General features: G+C 41.2%; 1 protein-coding gene across 2 annotated transcripts in view; it reads right to left on the reverse strand.

The window, feature by feature from the left end:
* KCNIP4 (potassium voltage-gated channel interacting protein 4) overlaps positions 1-18,122 on the reverse strand; it is a 108,965-nt gene that overhangs the window by 20,736 nt on the left and 70,107 nt on the right. For both annotated transcript variants that reach the window (XM_088131438.1, XM_088131439.1), the window contains exon 3: positions 1,601-1,670. In XM_088131438.1, the coding sequence (XP_087987564.1) occupies positions 1,601-1,670 (70 nt within the window). The remainder of the gene's footprint in view (positions 1-1,600; positions 1,671-18,122) is intronic.

Below are 18,122 nucleotides of genomic sequence, written 5' to 3' on the forward strand. Positions count from 1 at the left end.
CCTGTTCAGATGGGGTTCAAGACCAGCTTTGGGAAAGAATCAAGACTAGGGTCTGATAGATCACCTCCTGCAGGAAAAAGACTGTGAAAGCGCTTGATATCTCATGGTATGATATCTCTGTATGTTCAGGTCACTGGGTTACACTGGTTCTGTTCTTTCCTGCAGGGATGGTCTCCGAAGATAATATTTCGTGAAGGTGTCCCTACAGCCTGGCAATTGTGGAGTAAATAAGGCACTAAATCATCTCCACTGCTTTTCAACAGTTAGGTGAAACTGCTGGGCAAGTCGTTGGATTTTGGAACTAAATATTTTATTATGCTTTTATGGGAAAGATATTTATACTGTGGGATTCCTCTTTTAAGGGACACTGCCTGAACTCTTTTGATTGGGTGGTATAAAATTGCTGCAAACAAACAAAATGTAATTAAAATAAGCATGCAGTTGATGCTCATCTCTACTTGTCCATAACATCAGTATCAGCGAAGGTGCTGCATGTCCTGAACCAGGATCTGGATGCAATGATGGACGATGTGGGTTAATAAAGTGAATCACAAAAAATGCAGACCTGGCTGGTTCCTGGTTTCAAGAACTGGAGAATTTGCCTGTTCTCATTGGGGTTTACTTCAGGAGGAACAGTTATGTAATTTGGGGTGCTCCTAGAGTCATCCCTCTTATTGAAGTCCAATTAATCTCCATGGCTAGGAGGGTCTGCTGCCAGCTGCAGTCTGTATCCCAACTAGATCATTTTCTGAACATGATCAACCTAGCTCTAGTTATTCACAAGCTGCTAAGCTCAAACCTGGATTGCGGTAATGCACTCTCTGTAAAGCATCTCTTATGCTTGACCCAAAACCTAAAGCTAGTGCAGAAGGCAGGCATTAGGTAGCTAACTGGAGCACCAGGCTGTGCACATATTATATTTTTGTGAAAACAATTGCATCAGCTGCCACTTGGCTACCAAGCCACTTACAAGGGCCTAAACAACTTCGGGCCCAAATTTCGGTCAGATTGCTTTTCCCATTACAGATCATCAGGGGAAGTCTTGCAACATGAATCTAGAGCAGCTTAGTCCAGCTGCCAATGGATGGACCTTTTCTATGGTCCATTCTCTGGAACGTTCTCGCCACTGAAATTTAGGAGGCACCTGCTACGTCCTTTAGATGCATGTTGAAAAGTTATTTCTTCAGCCAAGCCTTCCCAGAATGAATATTAGAATCCTCCTCCTCCTCCTCCTCCTCCTCCTCCTCCTCCTCCTCCTCCTCCTCCTCCTCCTCCTCCTCCTCTTCAATGGACAGTTTTGTTTTATTTTAATGCACTGTTCCTGGCTTTATTGTTAACCACTTCAAGATAATTTGGCACAGAAAGCAGTATGCAATGAAGAGCACACCTGAACCAAAATACAGAGTATTCTTGTACAACTAGCCTGTTGCTAGGACAGAAGACACCCATGAATGAAACCCGGAGCATATTTTCATCCACCCATTAAAAAGGATAAGCGGCTTAATTCACGAGACCACCACCCTGTTCAGGCTGAATTTTAAAGCAGTGACAGGTAATTGGATGTGCATGCAAACAGGACTACTTATCTGAGAGGACTCACCTCCCTGTGGGAAGAACTGAGAGTAAATCTCTTTGAAGGTCTCTTCATTAACAATCCCACTGGGACATTCCTAAAGAAAGTTGCAAAGATGCGTATGAATAACAAACCTATTCTCAAGCTGTCCAGGGGACTGCAAACTCAAACAATGTTTTCAGAAGCTTCAAAGGGTCAAAAGAAACAATTGCCTGCAAAAGGAATCAGAATCTACTCAACCACAGTTTCCTCTTATTTCCTGACTCAAAACTTGCTCACTGCAAGTAGAAATGTAAGCCTCGCATTTCTCTTCCTACACTGAAGCTGGGCGATTGACTGCAGTAACATAACCGGCCCACTGGCCACTGGTCCAAAGTACAAATGCAGTAATATAGACAGCCTACAAACCATCATTTTAATCATTTCAAGGAATTTAAAAGCCTGTCTTCCTATTTTCTGTTCCTTGGCTAATAAAATGGTCTTTTGTTGATGCTCCCTTGTGGTTGAATAAAACTTAGCAGTCGTTTAATGTTTTTTGGTTGTTCAATATAAATAAGAAATATGTAACTTAGGAAAAATTTCTCCAAACTTTAGGAATGGGATCAAAGAGTGAATGGGGCTGTCTTTACAGACATCACGGTATAGGAATAGTAAACATTGAAACATTTTTTCCCCACAGGCATCGCAGTACGCAGGTGCATCAAAGCATTTCAATGTACAGTATTTTAAGACGGTAATCATTCCAAAATCTCTTGCTGCTTTAAAGTTAGAGATCCATTTTCCCTAAGTGAAAAAGTGATTTATATCATTTAGACCAATTTGCTACTCTGTGCGGCAAACACATTATTTCATGACTGACCTGACTTTTGCATGTTCCAATCAAGCAAGGAAATGTGAGGAGGGGCAATACAGTGATCAGTTTAATGAAGATCTCTTGAGTAAAATGTAGCTTACCATTATTTATTGCCTTTCAGGATAATAATCTTCCCAAGGCACATTTGTAAAAAAATACTATAATTATTATTTGGTGGGGGGGGGGAATACAAATACAGACATCTTGAGAAACTTTCTCACTAAGGCTTCATGGTAGTTGTGGGGAGGGAAAAGTCACACCAATTCAGCTTTTATTGTGTCTTTGCCTGCCTGCCTTTCTCTCTCTTCCCACAGGACAGAGAAAAATCCAGTTCAAGAAGTCCAACTTGCTCTTTTTAAGATCTTCATATAATTTCTTGTAGTGTCCACTGCAAGGCCACTCTAACTGCACCACTGAACCTCAGTTTCCCACCCCCCAGGAAAAACCCATGGGAAACGGAAGAACATCTCTAACTCAGTCTTCTAACTTCAAAGCTCCTTCAGCAAACTTCAGAAACAAAACTCAAATTTTCTAAGTCCACACCCATACATGGGGCAGCCTCACCATCTGTGTGGCCATCTCCTCCTACTCCCACCCCCAAAACACTGTAAGTGTTGCCCAATACCGTCTGGCGAATTCTGGGAGTTGAAGTCCATACATTTTAAAGTTGCTGAGATTGAGAAACACTGCTCTACATGAATGTTGGTCCCTACTCAGGACATGATTCTACGCTTCCAAATCCAATTCCATTTTTTTTTTCCTGAGAATTCCAGGAAATATGTACCATAGTGCATCTACTTAATGACTGTTCTACTGGAATCACACAGAACATATTCACAAGAGTATTTTGGGCTTTATATTTCACAACGCTTGTCTCTTCATTCACTTTCCACTCGGGAGCAGAAGGAAGAGTCCACACAGGAAAGAGGGAGACACGGCATCGCAATCTAAGCCTACCCCTTTTGTATACTCTGTCTGCCATCTTGTTTATTTTCACACCCAGAGACACACACAGATGTTGCTCCTCTGGAATGCTATCTCCCAATATCAATTCTCTATCTAAGGAATTTTATTAATAATTAGATTTTCCAGAGGTTTCTATTTTCTATAAAAGCAGAGACACAAAACAGCAAAATGATCACCAAAGCAGTTATGATACTTAAAAAAAAATAAAGCAGGTTTTTAAGCATTATTTTTGTCCCCCAAGTTTCTATTTTTACCCTGTCTGCAGGGTAAGGACAGAAGACTCTAACTAGCCTAATTATACAACTAGTACTACAAAAATAAATACATCAAAGTTCAAAATCACTTCATTCTAGCTAATGGTATTGCTTCTAGTCACAGCCTCTGTTATGGGATCATGACCTTCCAAGCTAGTATAGGAATTCATCTTTTAAAAATAGAAAGCTAACAGTAAAAAGGGGGAAGACAAATGTGAATGTACTTTAAAATCTGTTGCTCAAAGCTATCTAATGACAGATCTATGTTTTTGACAGCAACACCAGCAAATTCTGAATATTTTTCTCATTTTTACTTGTTAGCACCTATGATGTTTAAACAGTATAAGCCTTTGCTTTGCATATTAATTGAAAAAAACCTGAAATTCCAAATGGTTAGCATCAAACCTTTATTGCATGCCTTAACAATCTATGGAGTATTTTTTTTTTCACTGAGGAATGTCAACTCTTTTAACATCAATAAAATAAACACAACTATATTTTAACATTATCAAAAGAATTCCTAATCTGATTTCATATTTTAGATAACTTACAATTTAATTAGAAATGTTATTACTACCAGTAATCCTTGTTTAGTGACCACAATTGGGACCAGCAACTCAGTTGTTAAGCGAAGTGGTCATTACATGAAACTGCGACTGCGTTTATGATTTGACTTCAACTTTTCTTTGCTTTACGGACCTGCGAAGGTCCTAAATGTGAGGATTGATCGCAAAGTTACTTTTTCATCACCGTTGTAATGACAGTCACTGTACAAGGCAGTCACTAAATGAGGACTAACTTTAGTTGATAGAGGAGAAAAGGCCATGTTGAGTATCTTCTTCCTACAGCACATTAGAACCAAATGACCTTCACAATATAGCTCTTTCCATTGTGAACCATTAAATAATCCCTAACAAATTAATCAGCTGCCTCTCAGCAGAAGAAGGAGCAATCCCAAAGAATCAGGGGTTAAACCAATTTTTGCATCTCACCTAAATACCCATCTATTCTCTTTTATCTCCAGATGGAGGGATTATTCTGCTTTTATTGCAGATCACTTTCTAGCATTCTTATGATTCCATACACAACATGATGGTGGTTCATTGCAAGCTTTTTCCTCTCCTACCCCTTTCCCCCACCCACCGGACTCTTTCAGATTCACTCACAGCGAATTAGGAACAATCATACTGATGAATTATCCAGTTACCTTAATTATAGCATTCATTTTGCAGAGGGCAACATTTTGGCAACTCAAATACAGTTTCAACTGCAATCATTTCATTGAAGTTTGAACTTAAAAAAAAAAGGCTTGTGGAGCAAATGAAGACTCATTATTTTATTAATTGAAATATAGCACTAATCTCAGTAGGAAAGAATTATGAACAGTCCATATTAAGGATTATTTGAGTATTAATGTTAAAGTCACTTTCTTGACAACTTCAGCTCCAAGTGCAAAATCCATTTTTGATTACTATCTCCAGCATGTGCAAAATATGCATTATATGTGATGCATATGATGTTGTGCTTTTGAAAAGATAGGCCATTCATCACCAGTTTTCTTCTCCCATTTTCTTTAATTAGTGTTCTTGATTCCATTATGCTGCATACCATTACAAAAATCAACCTCAATTATCTGTTATTATCAGGAGGGTGAGGTTAGAGCGCTATTAATTTAATCCCCTCGCTGTTTCCAGCAGAATTAACTCTTGTTATTGTTGCGCACATGCCTCAGCCAAATTTAAGAATTAATGAGTGCATGCACTGCTGGCAATAAGCCAAAAATAATTATTTAAGAGTAGTTGATGTGATATCTTAGAACTCATGGATACAGAATTGTTCAGCAAGAGAGAAGTGATTTAAATGCCCTCCATCCATCCTTGAATTGGCAGGAAATTAGCTTGGCATCTCTGTGGCTGGTTCTTCTTCTGCCTCACCTGTGTGTCTGTGCCCATCACTGCAATTCCTTGTCTCCCCACCAAGAAAATGGGTGACAAAACCTAACACATTTGTGGTGACTTGAGCCTGCCCTTGGGTGGTGTCAGTATAAAGGAGGAAAGATGAGGTTACTCCAGCACAAATAAAGGGATTCAAGCTTGGCTGAATGAGGAAGCGACGTCATGGGGACAGGGCAGAAAAAGCAGGTTGTGCCATAGTTGGGAAAACCTTTTTCTCTCTTTCTCCATGCTTATTCTCTCCTGATCCAATTATCAGACAGTGACACTGACACATTCCCTCCCTCCCTCCCTCCCTCCCTCCCTCCCTCCCTCCCTCCCTCTTTCTTTTTAATTTTAAAGAGTTTGGTAGGAACTTCTGGTACAGGTAGTCCTTGACTTATTACCATTCATTTAATGACTGTTTGAAGTTATGATGGCACTGAAAAAAGTGACTTATGACTAGTCATTGCATTTAACAACTCTCACAGTGTCCCTGCAGTCATGTGATCAAAATTCAGGCACTTGGCAACCAGCATGCATTTATGACAGTTGCAGTGTCCCAGGGTAATGTGATCGCCATTTGCGACCTTCCCAGGGGGCTTCTAACAAGCAAAGTCAATGGGGAAAGCTGGAGTCGCTTAATGACTGCATGATTTGCTTAACAACCATGGCAAAAAGGTCATAAAATCGGGCACAACTCACTTAATGACCACATTGCTTAGCGACAGAAGTTCTGGTCCCAATTGTGGTTGTAAGTTGAGGACTACCTGTATTTCATTTTTTCAGAGGTCTTCTGGATGATGTTCCTTGTTATCATAGAATCATTGGCTTGGAATGGACCTTGGAGGTCTTTTAGTATAATCCCCTGCTCAGGACTGGAATGCTCAGATCATCTCAGACAAATGGCTGTCCAATATTTGCTTGAAAACCTCCAGTGTTGGATCCCCCATGACTCCAGGAGGCAGGCTGTTTCACTGCTTAATAGGTCTCACACTCAGGAAATTCCTCCTTATTTCAAGTTTGGACCTCCCTCTTCCACCCATTGGTTCTTGTTCTACCTTTGGGCACTATGAAGAATAAATCCACCCCCTCTTCCCTGGGACACCCCTTCATGACTGCTATCATGTCTCCCCCGAGCCTTCTCTTCTTCAGGTTGAACAAACCAAGTTCCTTTAACCACACTTCATAGGATTTAGTTTCCAAGCCCCTCACCATCTTTGCTCTTTTCAGTTCCTCAGCATCTGTCTTCCATGGTGGCAACCAGAAATGGATACAATATTCTAGGCATGGTATAATCATTGCAGCATTGAATAGAACCATCACTTCCTGTGATCTTGACATTATACATCTATTGATAAATCCAAGATTGCACTGGCTTTTTTGGCAGCTGAAGCGCACTGCTGGCTCATGCTTAATCTGTGGTTTACCAGAACACCCAGATTCTTCTCACAAGTACTACTGCTGAGCCAGGTAGCAACTATCTTGCACCTGGGCATCTGTTTTCTCCTGCCTAAGTCAGAACCTTACATTTCTCACCATTGAACAGCATTTGTTGGACAGGGCCTAGTGTTCAAGTCTATCAAGATCCTTTTAATTTTGATCCTGCCTTCTGAGGTGTTAGCAATTACCTCCAGCTCTGGGTTGTCTGCAAATTTGATAAACATTCCTTCTATCCCCTTTTCTAAATTATTGATTAACATGTTGAAGAGCACTGGGCCCAGGACAGCATCCTGGGATATCCCATTACATACATCCCACTATGTAGACATAGATTCATTAAGGACCACACTTTGGAACAGCTGTTTAACCAAGGGAGAATCCATCTGGCATGTGACCATCCATCTCACATTGTTTCATTGTCCAGCAGTTTGGATGCTTAGGTTCTTTTTCTTGTTTTTTTCCCCCCTATTTTAAGTGTAAGACCTCCATAGTCATTCTGGAGTTGGGGCAGCCCCTAAATCTCCTGAATAAACAAATAAATAAATTGTATTTAAAAGGAGGTCCAGGAATTCAAAGTTTTCTCAATGACATCATCACTTGAGCCAGACATTCACCCCCAGAATCCTCCATTCTATTCTCTGGCCATGACCTTCAGCTGGAAGAATGGATAGAAATGCCATCTGTGCACTGAACTTTTTTGCCTAACTCTTGTAGCCTCTTGATATTCTTCTCAGGTGCTTTCTGGAAATCATTTGCTCCAACTTCCCTTGATATCATGTCTGGTCTGCAGACTGCCAACTCTGTTCTTCTTAGCAGCAACTCAAACATTGCCACCACATGACTTTTTCTCTTTGGAAAAGAGGCTGTTGGATTTCTCACTTCCATATACGTTGAAGCTTTTTTCCTTCTTGTCTCTGAAACACTGGACAAACTCTTCTTCAGAAGTCTAAGAGTCACTGTCCAAGGGAAGTATCTGGAGGTTGAGTCATGGGAACTGGACTTCTTTTCTTTTGGTTTGATATGTTTCGCTGCTTGTCCAAGCAGCTACTTCAGTCTATAAAGTTGGTTGGGGGGACCCCATAAATGCCTTCCAGGGTGACTGCGTTTTTCACTAACATGATGGGCTCATTGAAGCAACAATAGGAGATGTGATTAGTAGAGTCTTTGAGATATGGATGTCTTTCTCCTATCCCTCATTCATTCCCAAGTGGGTCGTTAAGTGCTGCCTCCCTGGTGAACTTGCGAAGTGGTCTTAATCTTCCTGGGGACTGACAAAACAGCAGCATGAAAAATGGGAGACAAGTTGTGTCTGAGGCCTCCACCTCTACTGAGGGAAGGATTTTTCACTTTGGCATAAATGGAGTCCTTCACTCCTCTCTCAAACCACCTATCTTCTCTGTCCAAAATGTGAACATTATTGTCCTCAAATGAGTGTCCTTTTTCCTTTAGATGAAGGTAAACTGCTGATTCTGGTCCTGTGTTGTTGCTCCTCCTGTGCTGGGCCATCCTCTTGTGTAACGGCTGTTTGGTTTCCCCAATATAGAGCGCTGAACACTCCTCAGTGCACTGGACTGCATATACTACATTGCTCTTCTTATGTTTTCATGTTCGATCTTTAGGGTGTACAAGCCTGCAGCACAAACTAGGAGTTATCAGGACATTACACCATAGGGCAGAAACCATCCCCATCTCCATAGATGCCAAAAAGAAAGAAAACAGACACCCGAGGACAGCCCTTAAGGCCTGTGGGTATCCAAATTGGGCCTTTATTAAATCCACTTCTAGATCCAACAAAAAAAAAAAAAAAAACACCAGCAGACAGAGCTAAGACCCAGAGTCAATGGAAGAATCTTGTCATTCCATACATGGCTGGTGTGTCAGAGAAGATAAAATGGATATTTGAAAAACAACACATACCTGTGCTTTTCAAACCCACTGACACACTGAGACAGAGGTTGGTACACCCTGATAATGTTACTTAATCTACCAGAGCCACAAATCCCAAAGACTGAATAAAATCTGCTACTGTGAACCATCCAGTAGTCACCCAGTTTACAGTATGTTTTGTAAATCTATATGTGGGTGACCGTGGGTGACCATGGTTGCCTCTGGAACACTTTCTTCTTTGCTCTTAATCTGCTAAGTTAGAATACTCTCCTTTCAAGGTTTCTTTAGATAACTTATTTTTAGTTGGGTTTCTGCTTCTCATTTCAGCCCAAACTATGCAAATCCCCCCTTTAAAACCACCTTTAAAACATCCTAGGAGGCTAAAAAATGTTTTCAGAATCTCCACCACAAATAAAATTCTCTGTGGCACCAAGAATAGATAGATGCCTTACTCTCAAAAATTCAACTGGGGCTCAAGAGATTCCTGGAAAGCAAAATCAGCAAATGCTTAATGAGATCAAAGGGTTGGCACTACAGAGAAATTCAGGCATTCAAGAAAATTCTTCAACCCACACATAACTCTTATCAGCAACTGAGTAACTGTCAAAATCAGCTGAGGGTGTCTAAGGTCTAGCCCTGAGAAAGCTGTGACACACCAAGCTGAATTAAGTCTGCTGATCATGTTTTGGGTCTTGGGAGATGCACCCTACTCCATCTGACAATCAACCACGTGTGACTCTTGCACTGCCTTTCTCTCATACACACCAGATTACTACTCTCCTTGTGTTTCGTTGTCATCAGTTTGTGCATGTTATCCCAGGACTAAAAACTATTCATACATCCAACTGCAAATAAAAGTGCCAATGGATCTTAAGTCAAATACCAAAACCAAAAGACACTGCATGCATTATATTGAAGAATTCTTGAAGTAATTAAAAAAAAAAAATGTTGAACTGAGTTGGAATTCCAAAGTAGAAAGACATTTTTTCTCCACTTCTAAATGAATTTACCCCTTCATGGATCACTGCCTTGTCGTGGCGAAGGGGCTTGCATAACTCAGTGAAGCCATGAGCTATACCGTGCAGGGCCACCCAAGACGGACAGGTCATGACAGAGAGTTCTGACAAAATGTGGCCCACTGGAGAAGGAAATGGCACCCCACTCCAGTATCCTTGCCAAGAAAACCCCATGGACAATGTCAAAAGGCTAAAAGATATGACACCGGAAGATGAGCCCCTCAGGTCGGAAGGTGTCCAATATGCTACTGGGGAAGAGCGGAGGGCAATTCCAAGTAGCTCCAGAAAGAGTGAAGCGGCTGGGCCAAAGCCGAAAGGACGTTCAGCTGTGGATGTATCTGGAAGCGAAAAGAAGGTCCGATGCTGTAAAGAACAATATTGTATAGGTACCTGGAATGTAAGATCTATGAACCAAGGCAAGCTGGATGTGGTCAAACATGAGATGACAAGATTGAACGTCGACATCTTGGGAATCAGCGAATTGAAATGGACGGGAATGGGCGAATGTAATTCAGGTGACCATTATATCTACTACTGTGGCCAAGAAACCCTTAGAAGAAATGGAGTTGCACTCATAGTCAATAAGAGAGTGGGAAAGGCAGTAATGGGATACAACCTCAAAAACGACAGAATGATCTCAGTGCGTATCCAAGGCAAACCATTCAACATCACAGTAATCCAAGTCTATGCCCCAACCACTGATGCCGAAGAAGCTGAAGTTGACCGCTTCTATGAAGACCTACAACACCTTCTAGAACTAGCACCAAAAAAGATGTCCTTTTCATCATAGGGGATTGGAATGCTAAAGTAGGAAGTCAAGGAGTAATCGGAATAACAGGCAAGTTTGGCCTTGGAGCACAAAATGAAGCAGGGCAAAGGCTAACAGAATTCTGTCAAGAGAACAAGCTAGTCATAGCAAACACTCTTTTCCAACAACACAAGAGACGACTCTACACATGGACATCACCAGATGGTCAATACTGAAACCAGATTGATTACATACTTTGCAGTCAAAGATGGAGAAGCTCTATACAGACAGCAAAAACAAGACCAGGAGCTGACTGTGGCTCAGATCATGAGCTTCTTACTGCAAAATTTAGGCTTAAATTGAAGAATGTAGGGAAAACCACTAGACCACTCAGGTATGACTTAGATCATATTCCTTGTGAGTACACAGTGAAGGTGATGAATAGATTTAGAGGATTAGATTTGGTAGACAGAGTACCTGAAGAACTATGGACGGAGGTCTGTAACATTGTACAGGAGGCAGCAACTAAAACCATCCCAAGGAAAAAGAAATGCAAGAAAGCAAAATGGCTGCCTGATGAGGCATTACAAATAGCTGTGGAAAGAAGGAATGTGAAAAGCAAGGGTGAAAGGGAAAGATATAAGCAACTGAATGCAGATTTCCAGAGAATAGCAAGGAGAGATAAGAAGGCCTTCTTAAATGAACAATGCAAAGAAATCAAGGAAAACAACAGAATGGGGAAGACTAGAGATCTCTTCAAGAAAATTGGAGATATCAAAGGAACGTTTAGTGCAAAGATGGGCATGATAAAGGACAAAAAAGGCAGGGACCTAACAGAAGCAGAAGAGATTAAGAAGAGGTGGCAAGAATACACAGAAGAACTATACAAGAAAGATCTTAATGTCCCTGATGTCCATGCTGGTGTGGTCACTGACCTTGAGCCAGACATCCTAGAGAGTGAAGTCAAGTGGGCCTTAGGAAGCATTGCTAACAACAAAGCTAGTGGAGATGACAGTATTCCAGCTGAGTTATTTAAAATACTAAAAGATGATGCTGTTAAAGTGCTGCACTCAATATGCCAGCAAGTTTGGAAAACGCAACAGTGGCCACGGGATTGGAAAAGGTCAGTTTACGTTCCAATTCCAAAGAAGGGCAATGCCAAAGAATGCTCAAACTATCGCACAATTGCACTCATTTCACATGCTAGCAAGGTTATGCTCAAAATCCTACAAGCTAGGCTTCAGCAGTACATGAACCGAGAACTACCGGATGTACAAGCTGGGTTTCGAAGAGGCAGAGGAACTAGAGATCAAATTGCCAACATTCGCTGGATCATGGAGAAAGCACGAGAGTTCCAGAAAAACATCTACTTCTGCTTCATTGACTATGCAAAAGCCTTCGATTGTGTGGATCACAACAAACTGTGGCAAATTCTTAAAGAGATGGGGGTACCAGACCATCTTACCTGTCTCCTGAAAAATCTGTATGTGGGCCAAGAAGCAACAGTTAGAACCAGTCACGGAACAACCGATTGGTTCAGAATAGGAAAAGGAGTACGACAAGGCTGTATACTGTCACCCTGCTTATTTAACCTATATGCAGAGTACATCATGAGAAATGCCAGGCTGGAAGAATCACAAGCCGGAATTAAGATTGTAGGGAGAATCATCAATAACCTCAGATATGCAGACGATACCACCCTAATGGCAGAAAGTGAAGAAGAACTAAAGAGCCACTTGATGAGGGTGAAAGAGGAGAGTGCGAAAGCTGGCTTGAATCTCAACATTAAAAAAACTAAGATCATGGCATCTGGACCCATCAATTCCTGGCACATAGAAGGGGTAGAAATGGAAGCAGTAACAGACTTCATTTATTTGGGCTCCAAGATCACCGCAGACGGAGACTGCAGCCATGAAATTAAAAGACGCTTGCTCCTTGGGAGGAAAGCTATGGCAAACCTAGATAGCATATTAAAAAGCAGAGACATCACCTTGCCGACAAAGATCCGCATAGTCAAAGCTATGGTTTTTCCAGTAGTAATGTATGGCTGTGAGAGTTGGACCATAAAGAAGGCTGAGTGCCGAAGAATTGATGCCTTTGAACTGTGGTGCTGGAGAAGACTCTTAAGAGTCCCCTGGACTGCTAGAAGGTCAAACCAGTCAATCTTAAAGGAAATCAACCCTGATTGCTCATTGGAAGGACTGATAATGAAGCTCAAGCTCAGATACTTTGGTCACCTAATGCGAAGAGAGGAGTCTTTGGAAAAGACCCTGATGCTGGGAAAGATTGAAGGCAAAAGGAGAAGAGGACGGCAGAGGATGAGATGGTTAGATAGCATCACTGAAGCAATGAGCATGAAACTGAGCAAACTCAGGGAGGCAGTGAAGGACAGGAAGGCCTGGCACAATATGGTTCATGGGGTCACGAAGAGTCGGACACGACTTAACGACTGAACAACAACAAAATGAATTTGAAAGTTCTACCAACATGCCAATATGTCTAGAACAGACATCCTACAATGGATTTAGTATTATTCTGGATTATGTCTGGTGATTCCTAAGCAGTCTATGGATTCAGACATTCCCTTTTCCCCACAAGTAGATTTCTTCTTTGTCCCTTTCTCCATGTAGGTGTCATGGCATCCATGCCAAGCAAATTACAGTTGACACTTCCATGCAGCCTTCAGAATGTCTGCAGAAGGTTCTGAAAGCTGGGATGGAAAGGGAGAACTATTAAATACATGGAGAATAATTTCAGAAAATGCACATGTGGAAAAGAAGCAGGATTGCTCCTCCCTAAAAAAAAAAAAAAAAAAAAGACTTTATACAGATCATCTTTAAATAGTTGCTAGAGAATGTTTTCAGAATTTCCATCACAAATAACACTCCATGCCACCAACAGCAGACAGATTGTGTTATTTCTCCTGGGCTCAAGATTTTTATTTGATGCAACTGAATGCAAATTAAATCCAAAAATAATTTAAGTTCTTCCTTCTCCCTAAGTTTTTATCTTCCTGTGATTTATTTGTCTTGCCCCACTCCCATGTTTTGGAATGTGACCCATTGCATGGTTTGTTCCTTGATTAAATCACTTTTATGCAAACCATGATTTGGAGTTAGTGATAATTTTAGTTAGCAATAATAGCTTGCCACCTGAATGAGGCATCACAGCAAGTTATGATTTGTGCAAACTAGGGAACTGAGGAGGCATTAATGGGCACGTTCATGCATTGAAGTGCCTTCCAGATGAAGAGAAAGTGCTACAAAATCACTGCCTTCCACAACTGCAGTGGGCTTCCACATATGGAAGCAAGAAAGCATTATCCCAAATACTGAGAGTAGCGACTGGTGGAATTTGGCCATGTCCTAATTCGTATTTATGCAGACCTGCATGCTTTAAATTAATGAGCAGTTTTCTCCAACATTTAAATTAAGCTGGGTAAGAAGCTCACTTTTAAACTGCTGGTTTTATGCTTGTGACTGTGGGTAATCTTTTGCATGCACTAGGCACTTGTTTTATCCAGATACAGAAAGAAACACAATAGGAGGTTGATGACCTATCCTTCACTGCTTTCGGTGTGCCCATAACACGCGAGTATGAAACATTTTAAAAGTCATGTTGGTTTCACTACAAGTTCATGCATCTGTAACTGTATTCAGGTAGAGTTGTAGGAGAATAAGGGAAGGGGAAGGGGAAGAAGAGGGGAGGGGAGGGGAGGGGAGGGGAGGGGAGGGGAGGAGAGGAGAGGAGAGGAGAGGGGAGGGGAGGGGAGGGGAGGGGAGAGGAGAGGAGAGGAGAGGAGAGGAGAGGAGAGGAGAGGAAAGGAAAGGAAAGGAAAGGAAAGGAAAGGAAAGGAAAGGAAAGGAAAGGAAAGGAAAGGAAAGGAAAGGAAAGGAAAGGAAAGGAAAGGAAAGGAAAGGAAAGGAAAGGAAAGGCTCTTGTTACTTTTAAACTTCACCTTGCACTTTTGCACTGAGACCTTTCCCAGGCTGATGAGAAAAGCAAAGCTACAGCATCTCACTCCTCTTAGCTTTAAATGATTTCCAACTATTCAAGGTTCAGATTATGCTGATCTGCAAAAATCTCCAGTGGGCTCTCCTCTTGGTTCAAAGGGACAGCGAAGGTACCCCTTGATGTGGAAGGAGGTGATACAAATACTCATAAATAGCTTTTTATTTCTCAAGAAGCCAGCAATTTTGTGGTGAGTGTACTATTTACTAATTAGCACCCCCATGAAGCCGCTTCCAAGAGCAGAAGAATGACCCTCTGCTAGCTGTGTCCACAAAAGAAGATCTTGCATGACGTTGGTGCTATGGTGTGAAACAAACAAAAATGACAGAGCAAGGAGTGGTGTTACCAACATGTGGACCACTCTTGTTTCAGTTGTGAATTTTCTTTTCCTTATCTCCCTTTCCAAATCTTGTGGCTATTCTGCTCTTTTTCTCATTAACAGACATTGTACAGTAAGAAAAATGATTGAACCGATGGAAACTCATAGGAAGATTACTAGTGGTAGACACATCAGACAAAACCTCCATATACTCCATGATTGAAGCATAACTGTTGCAGAAGAGAGCACATCTGGATGCATCCAGAATAGGGCTCATGTTAATGACATACCTCCTTGTGCAATTTTCCAGGGAAAGAATCTTCCAATGGATTTGATGACAGAAGCCAGCTGCGTGACCTTGGGACAGTTGCTCTCTCTCAACCCTGGGAAAGAGGCAAGGGCAAAGCACTTCTGAAATGCTGCCAAGAAAACTGAAGGGGCTTGTCCAGGCAGTCACCAGGAGTCAACACTGACTGGAGGGTGTACATGTGTGCGCGCGTGTGTGTATACAGTTTACCTTCCAGCAATCACTACAAAATATTTGTTCTGATCTCTGGTAGACAAGGATAGATATTGACATATATGCTGGTTTATGAAATCTGATTTTTCTACATATATAATTCTTGTCTTTTGTTAAATCACTTTCATATACTTTGTTCCATTTTCCATGTTGGAAAACACTTCTCCACATTGAAAAGTTGTTTAATACAGCAGATAAAAAACTAACAAATTCGTCCTTTGATTTGGAAGGTCATTATTCCACGAAACATTTTGGAGGGCAAAAATCTGACTACTTCTAACTGCAGGTCACAACTTTTCACCCTTTTTGTTATGAACATTTATAAAAAACATCCCAAGTACTGATGTATTTGTGACAATTCTTTGTGTGAAATTCACAGTATGCCATGGCTGTTCTTGCACTTCCATAATTGTATAGCAGAAAAAAAATAAAATAAAACCATACCATTTCCTTTACAGAAGTGTGACTTGCTCTCCTTGAGTGTTGTGTTACCAGCAAATCATAAATTAACACCACACCTCTCAGCTTCTATATAAATGCTGAGATATATGTGTCTATCCATCCATTTAAATCAGTAGGTGAAAGCATATCTACCTGTTGTTGGTTGATACCCACTGGTATATATGAGCTGCATAAACCTTATTATTTAAAGATAGCCTAAAAATAATCAACGCGTGCTTAAACACACCAAATGATGCCTTCTCAAGCTTAGTCTGGTTGAAAGGCACGCACCCTAACCCTAACCCTAACCCTAACCCTAACCCTGACATACAGAGTTTTAATTAATATCCAGAGGATGTAATATTAAGTACTCATACCAGGATGCATAAATATTGGGGGGAATTATCTCTTCATTACTTTACTAACAATACTATTCTACTGCTGAAAATGGCAATACAAACTGTAGTCATTATTTTCCGTCTTCAAAATATAAGGAGAGATCAAACTATGAACCCCTATGACCCACCTTTGCTAATAAATTGCTTTCCTCATCTTGTCTTCCCATTTTCTTACCTTCCTGCCTTGCCAACCACGTAAGTCATTCTTCTACTTCTATCTCATGCTCAAAGCACATGCCTTTCTACTTGGTGACCATTTTGTCAAGGGACCAGCCAGTCTTTGTTTGATGGAGGACTGATGGATTGGTTCTTCATGCTGTCCATGATACTCCTAATAACCATTTCTTATTTCCTTAATATTGGAGACAGTTCACTCAAGCATTTCAGACTAATTCATAATATCCCAACTTTCATTAGAATTAGCTAGGAGCGAGCTAGTTATCCAGATAAAGAGGGCCATATTTACATTATGAAGCTTATTTTAAAAAGCCAGACCATAATCTTATTGAATTGCCTACATGTCCTAACCAAAAATGTTCTCCAAGTCTGCCATATTTGAGACCTAGATTTTCATTGGATTTGCTAAAGCTCACCCATGAACATATTGTGCATTGACTGAAGCCACCTGGCAGCCCCGCTGAGCAACGCATCTATAAGTACACCGCCATTGGAGCTCTGCTAATAAGGGAATGGCTGGGTTGAATCAGCTTGGGCCAATCCTAAATATTTAACCTATACTTTGGGGGAGGGAAATCTAGAGAAATACAAAACCTCCCCTCCCTTTTGTGCCTTTTTAACTGCAAGAAACTTATCAATGGCCAGAAGATGGAGGAAAAAAAGGCTGCCCGTTGAGCACATGTTTGACAGTCTGCGCAATTTACTGTGAAGTGCTACTTAAGAAGGCACGCCACAGAGCCGTCGGTTTGAAAGGTTAATGACTACAGCAATCAAACTTTCATTCTGTGGCAAGGAGAGAGGATGGGAAGCCAGCTACAAAATGGAGCATTCCCACTGTGATAGCAGCCTGAGGATGATTCATCAGCCACGCTCCTGAAAGCTGGGAAGATGAAAAACACGATTGCAACATTAAAAGTCTAAGGAGCTGAGGACCCTATTAAACCTATTTCCCAATTACAATATAGAAACTATTTTTTTTTCTAAAAACAAAACAAGAAATCTGCTCCTGTTACTCAGATTGGGTATTACTCAGCTACAAGGAATCTCATGGTAGCTATTCATTCATCAGATCATTTGCCCTTCTGTAACAACTTTATTATACTTATAATATACAAACGATACTTGTAATTCATTGCTCAGATTTAGTGATGCTATTATTAATACTTATCACATACGCATATTCATATGCAGTGCAAAGTACAGACCCCAGTGAATAAATGCGAGACGTCCAGACAAGTTTACTTCAAACGTTCCCCTACAGAACACTCCCGAGGATCAGTTCCACTCACCACTGAGATAGGTGCATTCTACAGGTAGTCCTTGGTTAACTACGGCAATTGGAACCAGAATTTCCATCGCGAAGTGATGCGGTTGTAAAGAACAACGTCACATGACCGCATCATTTAGCGATGGCAATCCTGGGACTCCCCATTGCCGTGGTTAAGCAAGGATCTTGGATCGTTATGCGAGCACCTCCTCACAACTTCCTGCCGGCTTCCAACAACCAAAGTCAGCGGGGAAGCCAGCAGGAAGTTGCAAGTCCCAGGGGTTTGCAAGCAGGCCAGCAGACAGGTAAGTGGCTGCT

This window comes from Python bivittatus, unplaced genomic scaffold (genome assembly GCF_059951505.1).
Source record: "Python bivittatus isolate LINGU-HERP-01145 unplaced genomic scaffold, Pbiv_v1 ctg000960_np1212, whole genome shotgun sequence".
NCBI lineage: Eukaryota > Metazoa > Chordata > Lepidosauria > Squamata > Pythonidae > Python > Python bivittatus.